The 20,418-nt window shown below is 52.7% G+C and overlaps 1 protein-coding gene across 5 annotated transcripts; it reads left to right on the top strand.

The window, feature by feature from the left end:
- Window positions 1–1,449: 1,449 nt before the first annotated feature.
- PRRT3 (proline rich transmembrane protein 3) lies at window positions 1,450–19,323 on the top strand. Of its 5 annotated transcripts, none has more exons than XM_083424757.1 (5): window positions 1,450–1,686; window positions 1,960–2,145; window positions 4,426–5,709; window positions 8,200–8,340; window positions 15,590–19,323. In XM_083424757.1, the coding sequence occupies exons 3-5, from the start codon at window positions 4,482–4,484 to the stop codon at window positions 17,539–17,541; spliced, it is 3,321 nt and encodes a 1,106-aa protein (XP_083280883.1). In that variant the 5' UTR covers window positions 1,450–1,686; window positions 1,960–2,145; window positions 4,426–4,481; the 3' UTR covers window positions 17,542–19,323. The 5 variants fall into 5 exon arrangements, with proteins under 5 accessions (XP_083280883.1, XP_083280882.1, XP_083280884.1 ...); XM_083424759.1 differs by lacking the exon at window positions 1,450–1,686 and adding an exon at window positions 1,728–1,743; XM_083424756.1 differs by lacking the exon at window positions 1,450–1,686 and having other exon boundaries at window positions 1,703–2,145.
- Window positions 19,324–20,418: the final 1,095 nt, after the last annotated feature.

Raw genomic sequence — 20,418 nt, 5'->3', positions numbered from 1 at the left:
GGGTCACGTGGCCAGCGTGACATCGCTGCTCTGGCGAGCCAGAGCCGCACACGGAAACGCCGTTTACCTTCCCGCTAGTAAGCGGTCCCTATTTATCTACTTGCACCCGGGAGTGCTTTCGAACTGCTAGGTTGGCAGGCGCTGGGACTGAACAACGGGAGCGCACCCCGCTGCGGGGATTCGAACCGCCGACCTTTCGATCGGCAAGCCCTAGGAGCTGAGGCTTTTACCCACAGCGCCACCCGGGTCCCTACTTAGAGAGAGTAAACCTGACTAAATGCAGCACGTTGTCGTTGGTATCTGTCTGCCTTGAGAGACAACGGAGGAGTGCGCCAAAAGCAGGTCAAACCGCTGGAGAATCCAGCCTCCCACATTGTTTTTACTACATTAGCAGCACCGAAGTGACTTCCCGGGAGCACAAGCCTGGGCAGTGTGTATGGTCGTCCTGGGCTACCCACCCCACCCTTGGCCTCACTGATGTGGCCCAAAGGAAAGCAGAGCAATATGTTTGGCACCAGCTTGGCTGCAGGAGTTGATGCGTCTTGATAAACACACCACCTGGGGAGGAAATGAGCTTCTTGAGGGCATCTGGCTCACTGCTGATGGGGCTTTGGCTGCCTTGAAAAGCATTGTCAAAATGTGGAGATGAATACTTCTGAGCATGTTCAAAGTGACCTTGCCCATGTTACCACCTGGAACCGGGATCCGAGCTTCCAAAAAGGCCCCTTTCTACTGTTTATTTACTTATTTATTCTATTTATTAAATTTATATAATACCACCCTTCATCTGAGGATCACAGGGCGGTTTGCAACACACACTTTTTGAACCCTTAACAGGTAAGTTCCCTGAGGCGCAATGCTTATCTATAGTGTTTTTATTATAATTATAATAGTAATAATAGAGTGGTACCTTGGGTTAAGAACTTAATTCGTTCTGGAGGTCTGTTCTTAACCTGAAACTGTTCTTAACCTGAACTTTAGCTAATGGGGCTTCCTGCTGCCGCCGTGCCGCTGCTGCACGATTTCTGTTCTCATCCTGAAGCAAAGTTCTTAACCAGAGGTAATATTTCTGGGTTAGTGGAGTCTGTAACCCGAAGCGTATGTAACCCGAGGTACCACTGTAATAATTAGTCTTCTTGTCCCGTATGCAAAACTCGCCTCCTCCTCTACCACGGGATTCCTTTGCACATTCTGGTCGGCAGACTTTCCGGGGCTTCGTTGGAGCCAGATTCTCCGGGAAAGGAAACGCGGAGCAGTGCGCCAGTGCATGTGCAGAGTGCAGAATGACTCACCTGGGAGGGAGGGAGGTGATCCTCCTAAGAACCTATCACATTTTAGGAACTAACCGCACGGATCCCAGCGCCTTGACGGCGGGGGTCTGCACGGAGGGCGCAACCACGTGGTGGGGGGGGGCAAGGGCGCAGTGGGGCGGGAAGAGTTTGGTGGGTGGGGGGAGAGGGGAGGCGGAGCGGGCCTCTCTCTCCCTGCTCCCGCTCCGCGATCCTCCAGCCCCATTAGCTGAGCGTCGCTTGCCCGGGCCGGCAGAAGCTGCGCCGGCTGCGAACCGGGGTTTGCTGCTGCCGCTGCACGTGACTGTGCGCCGCAGCACCTTGGCCTTTTGTGGGGCGCCCTGCTCACCGCCTGCAGCACCTTTGGTCGGGCAAAGTGGAAGAAGCAGGCAAGCAGGTCGGGCAACCACCCGCCGCCTTCTCCATCCCGGGTGCACGGATCCCGTGGCACCGAGTGCGAATCCTGCCACAAGCAGCGGGGAGGGAGGGAGAAGGAGGGTGCAGCGGCGGTTCCTCCTCCTCCTGCGACCCCTTCCTAATGCATGCTGGCCGAGCTCGATGCTGTGGCTATTTGGGGCTTGCGGGGTAAGGGGAGGGAAGAGGCTCTGCTGCTCCCCGCGCGGGGACGCTGCTGGAGCGCGCCTTGTTGCTTGCTGGGCTTTTTTTGCAGGGTGGTTTCGCTGCTCCCCGCGACGATGCCGGCAAGAGCGGAGCTGGCCGCGGGGGCCACCTGAGCAGAGGAGAAGAGACGACGACGAGGAGGAGGAGCTTTGGGCGCATCTAGGACACCCCACCCTCGGCTCCTGCCCAAGCGATGCGGGGCAGCGCGGGGCAGCGGCGCCAGGAGGAGCCCGAGGTGAGAAACCTGCGCGCGTTTGTGCGCGAATGTCCGTGTGTCTCTCTGCGTGTTGTGTTTTGTGCATGTCCATCCTGGCTTGGTGGAAGGCGGGGCGGGGGGGGGGGTTGGAGGGAAAGAGACGTCCTCCTCAATAGACACCCACAGACACCCGGGAGGGCACTCTTCCTGGCACCTGGCAAGGCGTTTAATGGAGGATCATTAAGTTTGGACGCCTGGCACACCCTGCGCATTACTGACCTTGGACGCCGAGACAGCCTGGCAACTCCCCGGCTTGGATGCTGTGTGAGCAAGAAGCCTTTGCACTGCCCGCTGCTTTGCCACACACACACACACACGGCACCTTTTGCAAAGACCACGCACCCACCTCCAGGCTTATGGTAAGTGTGACTGCCCTGCCAGAAGAATCGGTGGCCATTGAGGATCTCAGCGATGGGACCTGGGAAGCTGCTTTATACTGAATCAGACCAGTGTTGCATCTTCTTCTTCTTTGGCGATCACTCGTAGCCGAGTAAGATTGTCTTCCATAAACACGGTTTTAACAAGTGACTGTGGAGGCCAATTCTGGATCCGGTGTTGCATCTAGCTCAGTATTGTCCACACTGGCTGGCAGCCACTTTGCAGGCACCCCTTTGCAGCCTTTACCTCGAGAGGCCGGGGATTGAAGCTGGAAACTTTGGCATGCAAAGCGGATGCTCCACCTTCGCCAAAAACACCCAGACTGGGGGCAGATTTGCATGAAGAACCCCAGGCTGAGGTGTGCTTCTCGTGTTCCCTTGTAAAGCATTTGTGCGTTCTTGAGCTCATGTGGAGGGGGGAAATGCCTATTCTGAGAGGCTGGATCCCTCGGCTGCTTGGTAGGAGGGCAATGGGATGGCAGCATGAAGCACATGACAGGGTGAATTGTTGGGAGATGTGCAGCCTGGTGTTTTTATCACCACCGTGGTTATAGCACTTGTCTTGCAGCAAATCAATGCGGTGGGCATTTATTGCTCCCATTTTACAGAGGGGAGTAACTGAGGCTGAGAGGCAGAAACTTGCTTAGGGTCTGCGCTGTGAGCCTATGACTTAAAAGTGGGAATTTGGAGTCAGGTTCCGCTCTCTGCCCATTGGGCCATGCTGCCTCTGTTATATATCAATGGCTTGTGATAGCTAGTGGATAGGGTGCTGCAGTGTTGTGAAAAACTGTTTTGGGATAGTCAAGTGCCTTTTACCAAGGTATGGTGGTTTGGGTTGTCCGGGGTAGGACAGGGAAGCAAGGCATTCCAAATCATGCAGCTCTTTGCTGCCAGGCTTGGGAAGGGTTAAAGTGCTGCAGGATTCCTGGCTCCAATCAGGGGTGCAGGGATCTGCTAGCTTGGTCTGAGCATCCCCATCCTCAAGCTGCAATAGACCGGGAGCCAGGCGCCCAAGGTGAACTTGCATGAGCTGCAGGGAGTAGGTGCTCTGCAGGGCTTAGGTATTGAGTCACACAGCTCCTGGGATGTGTTTTGCTTTTGTAGGACAGCTGATCACCTGCATTTTCTGAGAGGTATGCCTTGCAGATGATCCCAGGTTCAGTTCCTGACATTTCCAGCTGAAGGATCTTAACAAGAGCAGGAACGGCCTTGGTAGCCCTGGGGAGCTGCTGCCTGCTGGGGTGCGCAGTATTGGGTTGCATGGACCCGGCAGCTGCTTACATAAGCCCTCTTACTCCCTAAGGTTTTGCTATTGTGCCCAAATGGCAACGAGATAGAAGATGGCTGTAATCCTATAAGGGCATAAAAGCCACCGAGTGTGGCCCTCGCCTTAGAACCCCACCAGCTTCAGAATGATACCACCATCAATGTCTTTTCAGATGGGGCAGCTGCCTTGTCGTGCCTCCTCTGGCTCAAGATGCAGTGGCAAAGCCCAGAGTTGGGAAGTGGGGGGGGGGGGGGTTGCCTGCTGCCATCTGAGGTCCATCCAAAACCGGCAGTGGGAGGGGAGAAGGCGATACACACTGCAGCTGTATTTCTGGAGAAGGGGGAGACAAGTTGCCTATACATGTGACTTCAGCTTCATGTTTGCATCCATGTGCCATGCACAGCTGCTCACTTATGCTCGCCTGCAGCTCTCCGTCCACCCAGCTTGGCTCATGTTGCTGCTTTTGTTTCTCGTGGAGGCAGTCTCCTGGCTTAACCCCGCTTTGCCCATCGCAGCCGTTTGTCACCAAACTTGCTTCCCTTGCTGTCATTTTGTGCTCCCGTTCCTTGCTTGCGACAGCCAGCCGCCTTCCTTACCCGTGTCGCTGTCCCGCAGGGTGAAGCCTGAGAAGCTGTGACGGCGCTGGATGCGGGCCCCCTCACGTCGCAGCGATGGCCTCCGTGGGACTCTTCCTGGCCTGGAGCCTGCTGCTGCCGGCCGTGCAACAGGCATCCCGCCTCCCCACCCCAAACAACCCCACCTGGGACCCTCCCTTGAGCTCTGCCCCACGGCTGCCTCCGCTGAATGGACCTTCCCAAGAGCGTCTCCCAAGCATAACTCCAACCCGTTCAGACCCCTTTGCCCATGAGATCTCCAGCGGCAATGGGGAGCCAGGCAGTGAGATTTGGGACGGGGCGAATCCCACAAGCCATCCCGGGACTCCAATACCCCGGGTGCCCTTTGACCTCCCTCCGGTGACCCGTCCTGGTTTGGGGACACCCTCTAGGGCTTCTGAAGTAAGCTTGGGTCCCCCCCTCACTGTTCAGGGTCTTCCTCAGACGGGGGGCTTCACTCTGTCAACAGTGGGGCTTTCTAGCGTTCAAACAGAGCCTGAGGCGACCACTGGCCATGCACCTGTGGAAATAAGCCCAGAGCAGGGAAATAATGGGACTTCTCTCTCCGTCCCTGGTGCTGCAAACGTGGCCACTCCTGGGATGGCCTCCCTGCCATCCGGAGTCGAGGCCTCGGATTTACCTGCCTCCCAGGATGAGACCACACACAGCCGCCACCAGGCGGTGCTCAAAGATATCTCCATGGCAACCACACTAGGCCCCAAGCCTACTGTGTCCACCATCCCCTTGCTGACGTTACCTGCTGACGGGTCCCACGTAAAGTGGATGGCGACCGAACGCACCGGCCCAAGGGGCGATAGCGCCACGGGGCAGCTGGGAAGCGGGGGTCCGCAGCAGGAGCTGGTGGGCCCAAACCAGACCACCGTCAAATATATGGCTTCGTACAGGAGCACACAGACTTACGGGGGCCCAGAGGGACGGGAGGAGCTCTCCACCACTCCTTTTAGACCCACACAGGCGGCTGGATACACCCAGAGCCCCCTTGGGCCAGGGAGGGACACTGTTGCTTCTGTCTCCCGGGCTGGTACAGCCATCCCACTGGATGGGACCCTGGTCTCCACAAGCCCCCCTCAGCCAGCCTCAGAGGTCTTCCCGAGCCCTTCCACCTCTTCACCGGCAGGGGACATGGCAGGGACCCCACAGGGGCCGGTTACACACCAAGGAGGCACCCATTGGAGCCTGATTGTCCACACAACGCAGCAGACAGGACTTTGGGAAGTGGCCAGAACGGAAAAGACTCGCTCTCTTGGTGGGTCAGCGACTCCAGGTAGGTTTTAGGTTGTTTCTACTTTGGGTTACGGTCTTACTAACAATACACGCTCTCCCCCCCCCAATTTTGGTCAAACTAATAGCCAAGTGGTTCTCAATTGGTGGTCTGTGGGGGGTGGGGTCCGTGTAACACACCCAGGGGGTTCATCACACCATTCACATAACAAAGATTAACATAGCGATATTAAAATTTTCAAAAGTAGGCAGTCCGTGGCTTGGCTTTTGAAAAAACGGGGATTCCATAGTTCGTAGCTAATTGGGAACCATTGGTAAATAGACCCATTTGCTACCATATGCGTAGAACAGTATGGTACCACTTTAAACAGTCCCAAAGAATTCTGGGAGCTGTAGTCTATTCAGGGCGCTGAGAGTTGTTAGGAGACCCGTAGTTGCAATTGCAGAGCGGTTTAGCAGTCAGTCCCTCTTCCCAGGGAACGCTGGGAATTGTAGTTCTGAGAGGAGAATAGGTGGTGTGGGGGTGTCTCCTGACAACTCTCAGCACCCTGAACTGACTACAGTTCCCAGAATTCTTTGGGGGAAGCAATGACTGCTTAAAGGTAGGGTTGCCATAGTTCAAAAAGTTAACTTCCTGACACACGCAAAGTTGTTGAGGGTTTTGGGGGGGTTGTTTTTTTTTTTAATAAACCCAAATTGTTGAGCTTTTTGGGAGAAGCCTTCCCCACCAAAAAACAACAGCAGTGATTTTAAGTTTTGGGAGCTGTTTCGCAGCTTTTTCCATTCATTGCCATACATCCAGGTTTTTCCTGAAACTTGCTATCGTTTGCCACTTGCTTTAGGGTGTCCCCATGAGAGTGAAAAGGAATTATCATACTGGGGAGGGTTATGCCTATGATAACTGCAGCGGGAGCTGGGATGTCACGTGGCAGAAGTAAGCTGGGCTCTGTACAGTGGCTGGCATATTATGGGTGGAATCGAGTTTTATTAGTGCAGCGATGGGGGAAGACATTTGGTTGTGAGGGAGGATATATGAAGTAGCAAAGAGGCTGGCAGCGACAGGGAGGAGGTGGCTAGGATATTTCAGCTTTGCTACGGTTGGGATGGGGTTTAACGCTCTAGGGTGTTTTGTGAAGCAGCAACAGTGGCTGAAAGTAGCCTAACATAGTTTAATATGATTTTTATTTGAGCACTGGGTATATATCATTACGTGAACCATTGAGAGGTTTATTTACCGTATTTTTTTGCTCTATAAGACTTACTTTTTCCCCTCCTAAAAAGTAAAGGGAAATGTGTGTGCGTTTTATGGAGCGAATGCAGGCTGCGCAGCTATCGCAGAAGCCAGAACAGCAAGAGGGATTGCTGCTTTCATTGCGCAACGATCCCTCTTGCTGTTCTGGCTTCTGAGATTCAGGATATTTTTTTTCTTGTTTTCCTCCTCCAAAAACTAGGTGCGTCTTGTGGTCTGGTGCGTCTTATAGAGCGAAAAATACAGTACTTGACTAAGTGGTCGATACATTTTGTTGTTAAATAGCTAACATAAATTAAAAAATATTGCTATTGTAAGCCACTTCGGATGCTCACCGCAAGCAGAAAAGTAACAAAACGGTTGTAGCCAGCTATGCTGTACTCAGAGCAGACCCACTGGAATTAATGGGCCCAACTTAGCCATGCCCATCAATTTCAATGGGTCTACTCTTGAGTATGGCTAAGAACCCTTAGCTACTCATCAAGGCTTCTCCTGGTTCTTCTGCTACCTGGAACCCCTATTGGAATCAGTCCTCTTCGGGTGGGATAACTTTCCTCACCTCATAATCTCTTTAGCTACGAAGGGAACATTATTAACATCCAGGAGGGATATTTTTTTTAAAAAAAGGTTACCCAGACATTAGATAACCTTGAAATTATTAACTATGAGGCCAAGTGATTGTTTTTAGACTTTAATTTTTTTTTAATCAAATGGTTTTGACTATTTTGTGTTTGCTGCCTGAGCTCCTTTGAGAGGAATGGCAGGATATGAATGTTATTATTATTATTATTATTATTATTATTATTTATTTATTTATTTATTTATTTATGCCCCACCATCTGGCTGGTTTCCCCAGCCATTCTGGGTGGCTCCCAATCGAGTGTTAAAAACAATACAGCATTAAATATTAAAAACTTACCTAAACAGGGCTGCCTTCAGATGTCTTTTAAAGATAAGATAGCTGCTTATTTCCTTCACATCTGAAGGGAGGGCGTTCCACAGGGCGGGCACCACTACCAAGAAGGCCCTCTGCCTGGTTCCCTGTAACCTCACTTCTCGCAATGAGGGAACCGCCAGAAGGCCATCGGCGCTGGATCTCAGTGTCCGGGCTGAACGATGGGGGTGGAGACGCTCCTTCAGGTATACAGTAATAATAAAAGCAATGCTTCTGGGAGAAAACAAGACAGCAGTTTGACATGGTGGGGTTTCCCTTTCGCCTGAGCTAGAGCTACCTGTGTAGTTGCTGGATCCATCCAAAGCCTATTCCTCTCTTTTTCTCCCCAGGGATTTTGGGAGCGATTGATATTAACCCCCAACGAGTCCGGGGAGCTGTGATGCCAAAGGTCCCTGTCACGTATGTTGGGTCCTCTACTCCTGGACAGGACACCTCTGTGGTGAGGACCAGCCCGGAAACCAAGCACCCAGGTGAGTGAGAACAGGACAGCGAGGATGTTTACTAAGAACGTGAGAAGAGGCCCATTAGATCAGACCATCTAGGCCGCGATCCAGTGGGCTATGCCTGCGTAGCCAAGGCGGTAGACTCCATATATGGACTCCAACTCTCATCAGTCCCAGCCAACATGGTCCAACAAGAAGCCACAAACAGGGCTTGAAGGCACTATGATTCCCTGGCAAGGCTTTTGTTTTTGAGTTACGCTGCTTCTGAACATGGAGTTTGCTAATAGGGCTCCGCAAATCATCCCTCCATGATCAGCATATCCCGTGGCTCTGAATTCAGGTATGGAGATGCCCGGGTGTCCCTGGAATCCTTCAGAATATCCCTCCTGCAGCTGCTATTTGCTTTTCTTAAAAAGAAAAAAGCATGAACAACATAATACACAGTTTGGCCCTAAGTACATATAACTTTGGGGGGACGCAGGTGGCGCTGTGGGTTAAACCACAGAGCCTAGGACTTGCCGATCAGAAGGTCAGCGGTTCGAATCCCCGCAACGGGGTGAGCTCCCATTGCTCGGTCCCAGCTCCTGCCAACCTAGCAGTTCAAAAGCACGTCAAAGTGCAAGTAGATAAATAAGTACCGCTCCAGCAGGAAGGTAAACACCGTTTCTGTGCGCTGCTCTGGTTTGCCAGAAGCGGCTTAGTCATGCTGGCCACATGACCCGGAAGCTGTACACCGGCTCCCTCGGCCAATAAAGCGAGATGAGCGCCGCAACCCCAGAGTCATCCGCGACTGGACCTAATGGTCAGGGGTCCCTTTACCTTTACCTTTACCTATAACTTCATTTACTCACCTATTTGTCCCCCTAGCCCTTTTGCTCTTCCCTTCCTTTCTCCCCCTCTCTCCATAATCTCCCTCCACTTTTGGGGTTCATAGCTGCCAAAGTCACCCTCGGAACAGAACCCACAAGTTAGTTGTGGTTAACTGATTTCAACGGGTCCAATCTGAGTATGGCTCGGATGCCACACTTAGGCTGCAAACTTACTTGGGAGTATGCTCTGTTGATCTCGGTGAGATTTGCTTTAAGCAGACATGCATAGGGTTGCACCGTCTCAGTGTGATCTTGTTGGCGTAAAGACCTGCCCTGCCCTCTCTTTTGTGCTTATCGCTGCGCAAAGTGCTGTGCACCTTGTCGGTGCTCCATACATAATACATTGCAATAATAGATTGGGTGTGTTATTGAAGGAGGAGGATTGCCTTACTGCTGGGCTTTCGTTTCAGATTTTAAATCCGCCACCGTTGCAAATATGCTGAATTGACTAGCATTAAATTTATTATTGCGTTGCATAATTCATTCTGCTTCTCCTAGACTGTGGGCGGGGGGCGGGGAGGGACAGTGAGTTATACAGGGCACTCAATGAGTGTCTGGATGGCCGAGCAGCCTTAAGACTCAAGGCTTTGGGTTTAGGCTAAGGTGGCTGTCCAGCTCTAAACACAACCCAGCTGACACAGTTAATGGTCAGGGATGTGTAGTTCAGCAAAACCTGGAGGTCCACAGGTTCCTCATCCTCAAAGTGGACAGTGCTGGCCCAAGTAGGCCTATCTCAGTATAAGGGCCTTCTGGCGGTTCCCTCATTACGAGAAGCAAAGCTACAGGGAACCAGGCAGAGGGCCTTCTCGGTAGTGGCGCCCGCCCTGTGGAACGCCCTCCCTTCAGATGTCAAAGCGATAAATAACTACCTGACATTTAGAAGACATCTTAAGGCAGCCCTGTTCAGGGAAGTTTTTAATCTGTGATATTTTACTGTATTTTTTGTTTCCATGGAAGCCGCCCAGAGTGGCTGGGGAAACCCAGCCAGATGGGCGGGGTACAAATAATAAATTATTATTATTATTATTATTATTATTATTAGGTAGCTTTGAATGTCTGAAGCTGCATTCCTTCTCCATTCTATGTTCTGCCTTCTGCCCCTTCAGCAAATTCTCTGGCATTTATTTGAGCTCTCGCCTGGCGCTGCCCAAACACACTCCCAGCAATATATTTGCAGCCAAAAACTTTTAAAAAAAAAAGGGGGGGGGAGATTCTGCAGCCGGTGCCCCCTTCCGCAGCCTTTCACGAGCTCTGCAAAACGGTGGCAATCAAACCCACAACTCTGCTTACCCTGTGTAACTTGGCTTACTCGCTCGAGCCATCTCAGACAATTTGCTTCGCGAATTTGTCTTCTGATAATGGTGCGCAGTGGCGTGTAAGGACAAAAGCAAATACTTAACCAGCAGCTCCGCCTTATTAAGGGTCCCAGCCTGGGTGGGGAGGCAGGGAGCGCGAGACAATTATTATATATATATCTCAATTATTTCCAGCAGTTTCTCCCCTGTAGAATGGAAATGGTCTTCACTTTGGGCAGTAAAATTGGCCCACGTGACCTTTCAGCACCATACTTAGACAGATGTGGGTTCGTGTTCATGGTCACCAGTCCCACCAGAACAAAGGTGCTTGGAAGAGAACCTTTGACTGCGTTCAAAAAGTACAGGGTGCTTAGAGGTGCAGGGTGCTGGAACTTATCCAGACACACAGGCAGAGTTCTTGGAATCCCCTCCATACCCAGGGACAAAGGCTGATTCCCGTTTAGAGCCTCTATTTGGAATTCTTCCCCAGATGCCCAGGAAGGATTTGGGTGGACCGGGAAGAAGCAAGGCTGCCGTGTGAGGGACCTAGTTCTGCCCTAAATGGATTGTTCCATAGGCAGCGGGGGGTGCTGGTTATATCTGAGCTCGGTGCCATTTCTAATCAGGATAATCTCCGGACCCGATTAGCGCTAACTACGCAAGCTTGCTTGTCCTCCTCACTAGCAGCTCCTTCCCAGGGCATATCTCTGTGAAGACGAGGCAGGATGGGTGCCGGTCCAGAGAGGACCTCTTGCCCCTGAGCTATTTCGTTCCTTTCGCTAGGCCTCGGATCCCTGAGCCCACAACACGTTATCATAGAGGATCGTGCGAGTCCAGAGTTGCCACTTTCTCCTAGGGCAGGACCATAATTTGGCCCCACGTTTGATCCCCAGCAAAGCTGGGAGAAAGTCTGGGTAGCCACTGCCAGTCAGTGTAGACAATACTGATGTAGAGGTTAAAAAAAAAAAAAAAGGTAAAGGACCCGTGGATGGTTAAGTCCAGTCAAAGGCGACTCTGGGGTTGTGGCGCTCATCTCGCTTTCCGGTGTTTGTCTACAGACAGCTTTCTGGGTCATGCGGGCAGCAGGACTAAACCGCTTCTGGCGCAATGGGACACCGTGACGAGAGCCAGAGCGCACAGAAATTCCGTTTACCTTCCTGCCGCAGTGGTACCTATTTATCTACTTGCACTGGCGTGCTTTCAAAAGGTTGGCAAGAGCTGGAACAGACCAATGGGAGCTCACCCCGTTGCGGGGATTCGAACCACCGACCTTCTGATTGGCAAGCCCAAGAGGCTCAGTGGTTTAGACCACAGTGCCACCCGCGTCCCTACTGATGTAGAAGGGCCAGACTCAGGAAGTTCCCACCTCCCCCTTGCTCACCCATTTTCTTTCCTTCCCTTGCCTTGGGCTCAGCAGAAGAGTGCAATAGTAGGCCACACTTTTCTCCTGAAGCCAAGGCGATCCAGCACCAGTGCCCCTGTCATTTTTTGTGACAAATAGTGATTTGACACCTTCCCACGCAGACACCCTTTTCCCTCTTTCCTGCTGGGCAGTTTCTGTCTTTGGCACAGTTTTTGCCTCCCTATCTCCTGATCTCACCCCCCATCCCCCATTTCTCCTCTGCTTTGCTGATCCACTCATGCCTAGATCAGTTCCAGCAAATTGGGGAGTGGATGGCAGGCAAAAGACAGTGAAGAAGCTCTGGTTGCCTTGTCTCTCACTTGCAGCAGAAGATTTAAAGGTGCATGGATGTTCTCCAGAATGCAACCCAGCAGATTGGAGCTGGGCATGTTTAGCCTGGAGAAGAGGAGGTTAAGGGGTGATATGATAGCCATGTTCAAATATATAAAAGGATGTCACATAGAGGAGGGAGAAAGGTTGTTTTCTGCTGCTCCAGAGAAGCGGACACGGAGCAATGGATCCAAACTATAAGAAAGAAGATTCCACCTAAACATTAGGAAGAACTTCCTGACAGTTAGAGCTGTTCGACAGTGGAATTTGCTGCCAAGGAGTGTGGTGGAGTCTCCTTCTTTGGAGGTCTTTAAGCAGAGGCTTGACAACCATATGTCAGGAGTGCTCTGATGGTGTTTCCTGCTTGGCAGGGGGTTGGACTCGATGGCCCTTGTGGTCTCTTCCAACTCTATGATTCTATGATTCTATGATTCCACCCCCTCAAAAAATAATAATCTGCCATTAGGTGGTTCACATTCAGACTCATTGACTTCAGAAATAGGGTGGAACCGAGACCTGTGGGCATATAAATTCAATAAAATTAAAAATTAAAAAAAAAACCTACATCATCCTTCTGGCAGTTCCCTCACTGTAAAAAGCAAAGCTACAGGGAACCAGGCAGAGGGCCTTTTCGGCAGTGGCGCCCGCCCTGTGGAACGCCCTCCCATCAGATGTCAAAGAGATAAACAACTACCTGACATTTAGAAGACATCTGAAGGCAGCCCTGTTCAGGGAAGTTTTTAATGTGTGATATTTTAATGTATTTTTGATCTTTGTTGGAAGCCGCCCAGATGGGCGGGGTACAAATAAATTATTATTATTATTATTATTATTATTATTATTATTATTATTATTATTAGTGGGGAACTGTTGCATTTGCAGTTTCTGGATCCTTTTGCTTGCTCCCTCCATACTAAGTTGGCTTTAGTGCTTCTCGTTTCAGAATTTCTACCATGCTCAGCATAATCCCTGTAAAACAGATGCACCTTAGGGACGGAGGAAGCTGCCTACTGAGTCAGACCGTTTGCTCCATCTAGCTCAGCATTTTCTACGGCGACTGGGTTTCGGGCAGGGGATATTCTCAGCCCTTCCTGGGGACGCCAGGGATTGAATCTGGGAGACAAGAGGATGCTCTGTTGCTGAGCCTTTCTCCACTTAGCCCATATAGCTTGTCAGTTGTTTACAACTATAGGCTTCTCTGCATGTGGCCTGGCCTGAAGCTTCTTCACTTTCCTCCCGTGTAACTTGGAAAAACAAAGTCCCTCCACAGTCATTCCTGGATCCCTAGTGCATATCCTCCAGGCTTAACTCAGCGGTGGCCTCTTAGCTTGCCTTACCAGTTCTGAACAATCTACTTGAGTCTTCCTTAATCACCCCCTCCCCTCCCCTGGGCTCATCTTCAGGCTGAAAACTGCAGTGTGTGGTATGCCAGCCCCGGCCGAGCTGTTTTCTAGGATACAGTCATACCTCGGGTTGCGAACGTGATCCGTGCGGGAGGCACATTCGCAACCTGCAGCTGAAGTGCTGCGTCTGTGCACGCATGTGATGCGATTTGGCACTTCTGCGCATGCGCGTGGTGTCGTTTTGCGCTTCTGCACATGCATGGGTGCCGAAACCCAGAAGTAACCCGTTCCGGTACTTCTGGGTTTGGCGCGGTACGCAAACCGAAAACACACAACCTGCAGCGTTCATAACCTGAGGTATGACTGTACTCCATCCCAGTTTTCAGTTCCTCATTCCCAACAGTTAGCATTTTCAATCACTGAGTGTGTTCGGTCCCCATTGGGCTGGTTTTGGAGTTTACCACCAATCACCACTGCTTAGGGTTATTTCTCCTAAATACAGTGGTACCTCGGGTTAAGTACTTAATTCGTTCCGGAGGTCCGTTCTTAACCTGAAACTGTTCTTAACCTGATGCACCACTTTAGCTAATGGGGCCTCCTGCTGCTGCCGCGCCGCTGGAGCCTGATTTCTGTTATTATCCTGAAGCACTATTTCTGGGTTAGCGGAGTGTGTAACCTGACGCGTATGTAACCTGAAGCATATGTAACCTGAGGCACCACTGTACCTTTTTGTGCGCATTTGCAAACCCTGGGGTCCCCCCAGTCAGGCTTGACATCTCCCCATTGTATGTGGACAGTGTGTCATTTTGGCTACAAAAGGACCCACGCTTGGAGAGCTGTGTCGGTCGGCCGTGAGCATAAATGATTGCCGGTTATGGTTGCCCTGCTTCCTGCATGCCAGCGTTGCTCGTCTCTCGCTCACTCTGCTGAATCTTGCCAGGTGGCAGGATGGTGAGGTGGGAGGAGGGTAATGAATGGGCCGGGGCTGCCCACCTGCTGTCGGGAAGGCCCCCTGGAGCAGATGGCAGAGGAAGCTGCTCCTTAATTTGGCTGCTGTCGCCTCCAGTTTGGGAGAGGAATAAATAGTCATCTCTTGTTCCCCCTCCAGCACAGATGACTCAGTAGCAGAGCGCATGCCGGGCATGCCGAAGGGCAAAGCTTGCAATCCCTGGCATGTCTAGTAGTTAAAGCCTATCGGGAAAGATATCTCTCTCGGACTGAGACCTGGGGGAGAGCAGTCAGTGGGGATAGCAAGGCCAGTCGATCCAAAACTGTGTGTCGTTTGAGAGAACTGCTCATTTTGCTACAGTAAACCAATCAATTAAATGCTCCTGGGGCACAAAGTGGGATTTAATAGCATTTTAACCGGCGGGGTGTGTGTATCGTTGAGTAGGGAAGAGGTCTGGAGTCTTAGCAAGAGTAGTGAATAATCCTGGCAACTCCAGCAGGGTTTGGAGAGACTCCTGCCCCAAATCCTGGAGAGCTGCTGCCGGTCAGTGCAAACAATACTGAACTAGATGGACTGGACGTCCGACTCAGTATGTGCTCCTATGTAATCTGTGCTTTAAAAAAACCCAAGAACTATGACAACAAAATCTGCAGCCAGGTTCCGCACATTATGCGCACAGCATGCAAATGAAGCAGAGTTGCAATCTTTGGCTATTTTTACATCCTATAATCTGCTTTTATTAGTCCTGCGGAGAGACAGGGGCGGAACTATGCGCAGCATCGGAGCCTTTCCAAGGCTTGAAATCTGATTTGATCCTCCCCTCCGGCTTCTGAGACTTCACAATGCATCCTTTGCCCACATGCTTCCAACCGTACTGGGAAGAGGGAACCTTGTACTTGCTTCTCCTTTTTTTCTCTCCTTGATGAAAATGTCGGTTCTGGACAGAGCTGGATGTATGCGTGTCATAATCATGATTTAACAAAGGAACAAAAATGCAGGTTTTCCACTGCATATATTTCTGCAAAAATGGTCTTTTCGGGGACTTCCTTCCTGACCTCCATCATGCTTATTTTCATTATTATTTGCAGATGCTTCTGGTACCCGTCCCGCTAAGCGGAGCAGCACCACCACCACCACGTCTGCCCGCCTCCTGGACACCCCTCGCCGTGGCCTGATCCGGGTCACCACCCAGAGAGTCGTGCTGCACCGCCAGCTGGCCCGCCCCCAGCCCAGCCTGCCCACCGTCCTCACTGCCTCCAGCCCGCCTTGCCCCAGCCCCGGCAGCGCCTGCAGCCAGCTGCTGCCTAACCAGACCTTGATCCGCTGGGGGGACCTCGAGCGCACGCTGAGCTTTGCCTGGGCGCTGCACGTCTACGGCTCCGGCGTGCTCTTCCTGCTGCTGAGCCTGCTGAGCCTGGCCTGCCTGGGGGGCTCCCTCGCCTTGCGGGTGGCTCACTTCCCGCACGTCACGGCTGCCAGCGCCTTGCTGCTGGTCTTCGGGCTGCTGCGCACCACCTTCTTCCTGGCCGACCCGTACGGCGCGAGGGGCCGCCTCCCGGCCGCCGCGGTGAGGGTCCTCTACACGGCGCCCTTCCCCATGCTGCTCACCACCTTCGCCGTGCTCCTCCTCCGCCTCTTCCGCCAGGCCCGCCTGGAAGTCCTGCCGCCCAAGTGGCAGAGCCTGCCGCTCTGGGCTGCGCTGGGGTCTGTGCAGAGCGCCGCCCTGCTGGCCGCCGACGTGTTCTCCCCTCCGTTGCACCCAGCCGTGCCGGTGGGGCTGCACACCCTGTCCTGCATCCTCGGCATCTGCCTCCTGCCCTTCACGGCCTTCGTTTACTGGCTGCTGCGGCGCAGCGTGGCCGAGACGGCCGAGGGTACGCCAGAGCCGGGCGTCTGGAGCGGGGCCTGGCTGCTGCTGGCAAGCAGCGGGCTGGCCCTGCCGTGCTGCGGGCTGCAGTTCTACGGGGTGTTGTGGTTCTCGGGCCTCTTGGGCCAGGTGGACCTCTTCAGCTGGGGCTGGTGGTTCGTGCAGTTCTGGTTCCGGATCGTGGAGCTGGTGCTCTCCTTTGTCCTCGTCTCGCTCGCCTGGCAGGCCCTCTGCTGGCGCTACGGCTCGGCCGAGCACTCCTGCTGGGCCAAGCTCCTACGCTACTTCTGCGCTTACCGCAAGGCCGAGGTGCCCGAGTACCCCAACAACTGCTACGACTGGGCCGGAGGCATCCTGGAAAAGGTCCCCAACAACGACATCAGCAAGAACCTGATCCGTAACCCTCCCGGGGGTGGCAGCGGGCGCCTCTGGGCACTCAAGGACAGCAATGAGCTGCGAGCAGCGGGCGTCCAGGGCTCCAGTCCGTCACCCGCACGCCCCGTCTACAGCCCCAAATGCCCCAACGCCGCCGCGGCCATCATGGGCCGCTCCTACACCAGCATCTGCTTTGAGCGGGATTCGGTCCTCTCCCTGGCGGAGCTGGAGTTCCGGCCCCCGTCGCCCATCAACCTGAGCCGCAGCATCGACGAGGCGCTTTTCCGCGAGCACCTGGTACGCGACTCCATCTTCCTGCGCTCCAGCCTCCACTTCCCTTCGCGCCTGGCCCGCCAGGACTCCTGCTCTTCCCTGCGCGGTGACTGCTCCACGCTCTCCCACACCGCCCAGCCCCTGCTGTCGCGTCCGCGCCGCAGCAGCGATCCTGACTGCCTCTACAGCTTGGCCCGGGCCAGCTCCATGGGCGAGCTCACCACTCAGAGCCGAGGCCTGGCCAGCGAACCCCCGACGGACACCTCCTTCGACAGCTTCTCCCGCACCTCCTTCTCCCGGGCCTCCCTCAAGTTCAGCTGGAACCCCTGGCGCCACGGCCTGTCCTCGCCAGAAAGCCTGCCCCCTGAGGAGCTGCCCCACCAGGCCCAGCTGCTGCCAGACGAACTGCCCCCGGCCCCTTCCAGCAGCGCCCCAAACTCAGAGCGCGAGGCCCGGAAGAGCTTCCTGGCCCTCAGCAAGCAGGTGGATTCTCGCAGCCTCTCCAGCGACACCATTGAACTGTGAAAACGGCTCGGGATCCCGCGCTGCCTGAGGCGCACCGGCCTGGTTCTTAGCGGAGGAGGTGGGAGAAGGCGGCTCTCCCCAGGAAGACTCCCATTTTCCTTTCAAAAAAGCCATGGGGCGCCTTTTGCCCCGACTCGGCCTAGTATGTGCCACTCACCTAGTGGCCCCCAATCCGTAGCTGGGCTCCTCTAGTGTCAGCCACATGATAAATAGTACCGCCAGCCAGCCATCCACTCTGTGACAACCACAAACGTAGCACAAGCCAGTCATCCGTTCCCATGTTCTGTAGTGCCAGGAACACCCAAGCGCCCGCTCGCCATTTTCTGTAGCCACCTCTGTTTTCCACGTGTAGCATATGGGAATGGGAGGCAGGCGGGCACCAGGAAGTCTTCCGGCTGCAAGAAGGATGCCGTGTGGGGAGAGAGCAGGGCGGGAGGGCACTGACAGCCTGACAGCTCAGATGGCACTCTCTCCAATTCAGCCCCCAATCCGGAAAGGCTCAGCTTGCCGTTGCTGTTTGTGGCAGTGCCCACATTGTGCCATAGAAAGATTCCCTTGGACGCGAGGCTGAGGAGGGGCAGGGCAAGGGCCCGCCGTGATGGGCCGCCAAGTATTTGTAGCAATCTCGGAGCAAAGCAGTGCTGCAGGCCGGAGCTCAGTGGTAGAGTCCACCCCAGGCTCCCCCAAACTCGGCCCTCCAGCTATTTGGGGACTACAATTCCCATCATCCCTGGCCACTGGTCCTGACAGCTAGGGATGATGGGAGTTGCAGTCACAAAACAGCTGAAGGGCTGAGTTTGGGGGTGCCTGGTCTACCTTCTGCATGCGAACGGTCCCAAATTCATTTGCTAGGTTCTTGCACTAAAAAGGATCTTGCACTAAAAAGAGCTGGGAAAGGATTTTGGCCGGGGGCCTGCCAGTTGTAGCAGATACGAATGAGTTCAGTAGAGCAATATTCTGAGTCTGTATATTTGCACGGCAGCGGCTCAGGCTATAAATCATTCCGTGAGCTGAATTTTTCTGGCTCAACGTCCATAGCCCAAGCCACAGTGACTGATTCGTAGATGTTGGGAAATGTACAGTGCAGTCCTGTGCAGGTCTACTCAGAAGTAATCACCCACCTACTGAGTCTCGTTAGAATTGCTCCCAGGTAAGTGTGCATAGGATTGCAGCCTTAATCTAGCTTTTCTGAAAGAAACAAAACTTGTTTCTAGGTCTCATGGCTGCTGTGGAAAAGGTGGAGAACCGTGCAGCTGGTTTCTTTCCCGTTAGCAAAACCAGAGAACAGCATCTCCTATTCCCTCGCCCCCCAGGCACATGGCTGGGTTATGCTTCAATATGCTAGACTGGGGGGGGGGGGTATTTCTTAGCTTTTTTGAGCCCCCCCCCATCTTCCTCCATGACCCTCTGCCTGTCTCTGATGTAGTCTACATGCGCCCGTGCTCTCCATCCCTTGTGTCTTTTTTTTTATAAAAAATAATAATAATCAAAATTTGCCAGAGTTTGACTGAAACTCAGAACTTGGCCTGGAGTTGTGTGGGGGGTGGAAAGATGTTGCAGGACGAGCTTGAAATTCACACGGGAATGCTGCTTTGTCAGATTGGAGCGAATAGCACAATTTTGCAACTTGCCTGGCAACTTACCTCTCCCCCTGAGAGGGGAATGAAAGGATGGAACTGTCCGGATATGCGGTTGGACGGGGGTACTGTCGAATGTCCATGTGGTCTGTTTGTGCCAAAAAGAAAAAAAATGAAAGAAAATAAAGCTGTCGGAGAATGTTAACCCTGGCGTCGGATATAGTTTCTTGCCCAGTTCTGTGGGACTCGGAGGGGTTACAAAACACACCTCCTTTGTGACGGAAGAGGGAAGAAGGGCTGTGAGGGCGAAGCTCTGAGGGAAAGCACATGCAGACAGTGGACGCTGGTCCACTAGGGCGAGTAACCGCTCCGGTGTGTCTCCTTAACAACCTGTGTGTCTCCTTCATGAGGTGGAGTTGCCTGTCAGCGTCTTCCTCCTTAGCCTCAGTGTTGCCCTTGTAGAACTCAGCCCACCATTGGCTCTGGCACCACCTACTTTTTATAGGAAAAAAATGTTTTTTAATTAATATTTTCTATAAAACAACAAAGCTGCAGTTACGAAAGATACAAAACAGAGAAGAAAAAGGAAAGAAAGGGACAACTGAGATAGAAGTGAGAGAGAGAAAGAGAAAAATAAAGAAGGTATAAGAAAATAAACAGCAAAAATTACAGAAGATGAACTTCCATTTACCCATCTGCCGGTTACATAAAAAAAAAAAAAAAAGAATATTGTTACAGTGGTACCTCAGGTTAGGAACTTAATTCATTCCTGAGGTCCGTTCTTAACCTGAAACCATTCTTAACCTGAGGTACTATTTCTGGGTTAGCAGAGTCTGTAACCTGAAGTGTCTGTAACCCGAGGTACCACTGTATTTAAAACCTTCAGTCGATGCGAACGTCTATCTACTCCACTTTCTGTTAAAACAATATTTCCTCCAAGTTAAGGTATCTCAGAATTACATCTCTGGTGCCACCAAATGTTGGCCTTCCTACCTTCTGCCCCAACAACCCCAATGGGCTCCAGCCATAACAGCACTATCATAGTCTTTGAATTTGAAAGCCACACATGGGAATATTAGAAGAGCCCTGGTGGATCAGGCCAAAGGCCCATCTAGACCAACATCCTGTTCTCATAGTGGCCTCATCCAGATGCCTTCAGGAAGCCCACATAAAGGTAAAGGGACCCCTGACCATTAGGTCCAGTCGCGGATGACTCTGGGGTTGCGGCACTCATCTCGCTTTACTGGCCGAGGGAGCCAGCATACAGCTTCCGGGTCATGTGGCCAGCATGACTAAGCCA

This window comes from Podarcis tiliguerta, assembly GCF_965153285.1.
Source record: "Podarcis tiliguerta genome assembly, chromosome: 2".
In the NCBI taxonomy this organism is placed as follows: domain Eukaryota; kingdom Metazoa; phylum Chordata; class Lepidosauria; order Squamata; family Lacertidae; genus Podarcis; species Podarcis tiliguerta.
Note: the sequence above shows the minus strand (reverse complement) of the source record. Positions and strands in the feature narration are given on the sequence as shown.

Excerpts from the sequence above, each read along its gene's own strand:
- PRRT3 (XM_083424757.1), top strand. The coding sequence starts at position 4,482 with ATGGCCTCCGTGGGACTCTTCCTGGCCTGGAGCCTGCTGCTGCCGGCC. Across the intron at positions 5,710-8,199 it reads TGGTGGGTCAGCGACTCCAG|GGATTTTGGGAGCGATTGAT; the intron begins GTAGGTTTTAGG and ends TTTTCTCCCCAG. Across the intron at positions 8,341-15,589 it reads CCCGGAAACCAAGCACCCAG|ATGCTTCTGGTACCCGTCCC; the intron begins GTGAGTGAGAAC and ends TATTATTTGCAG.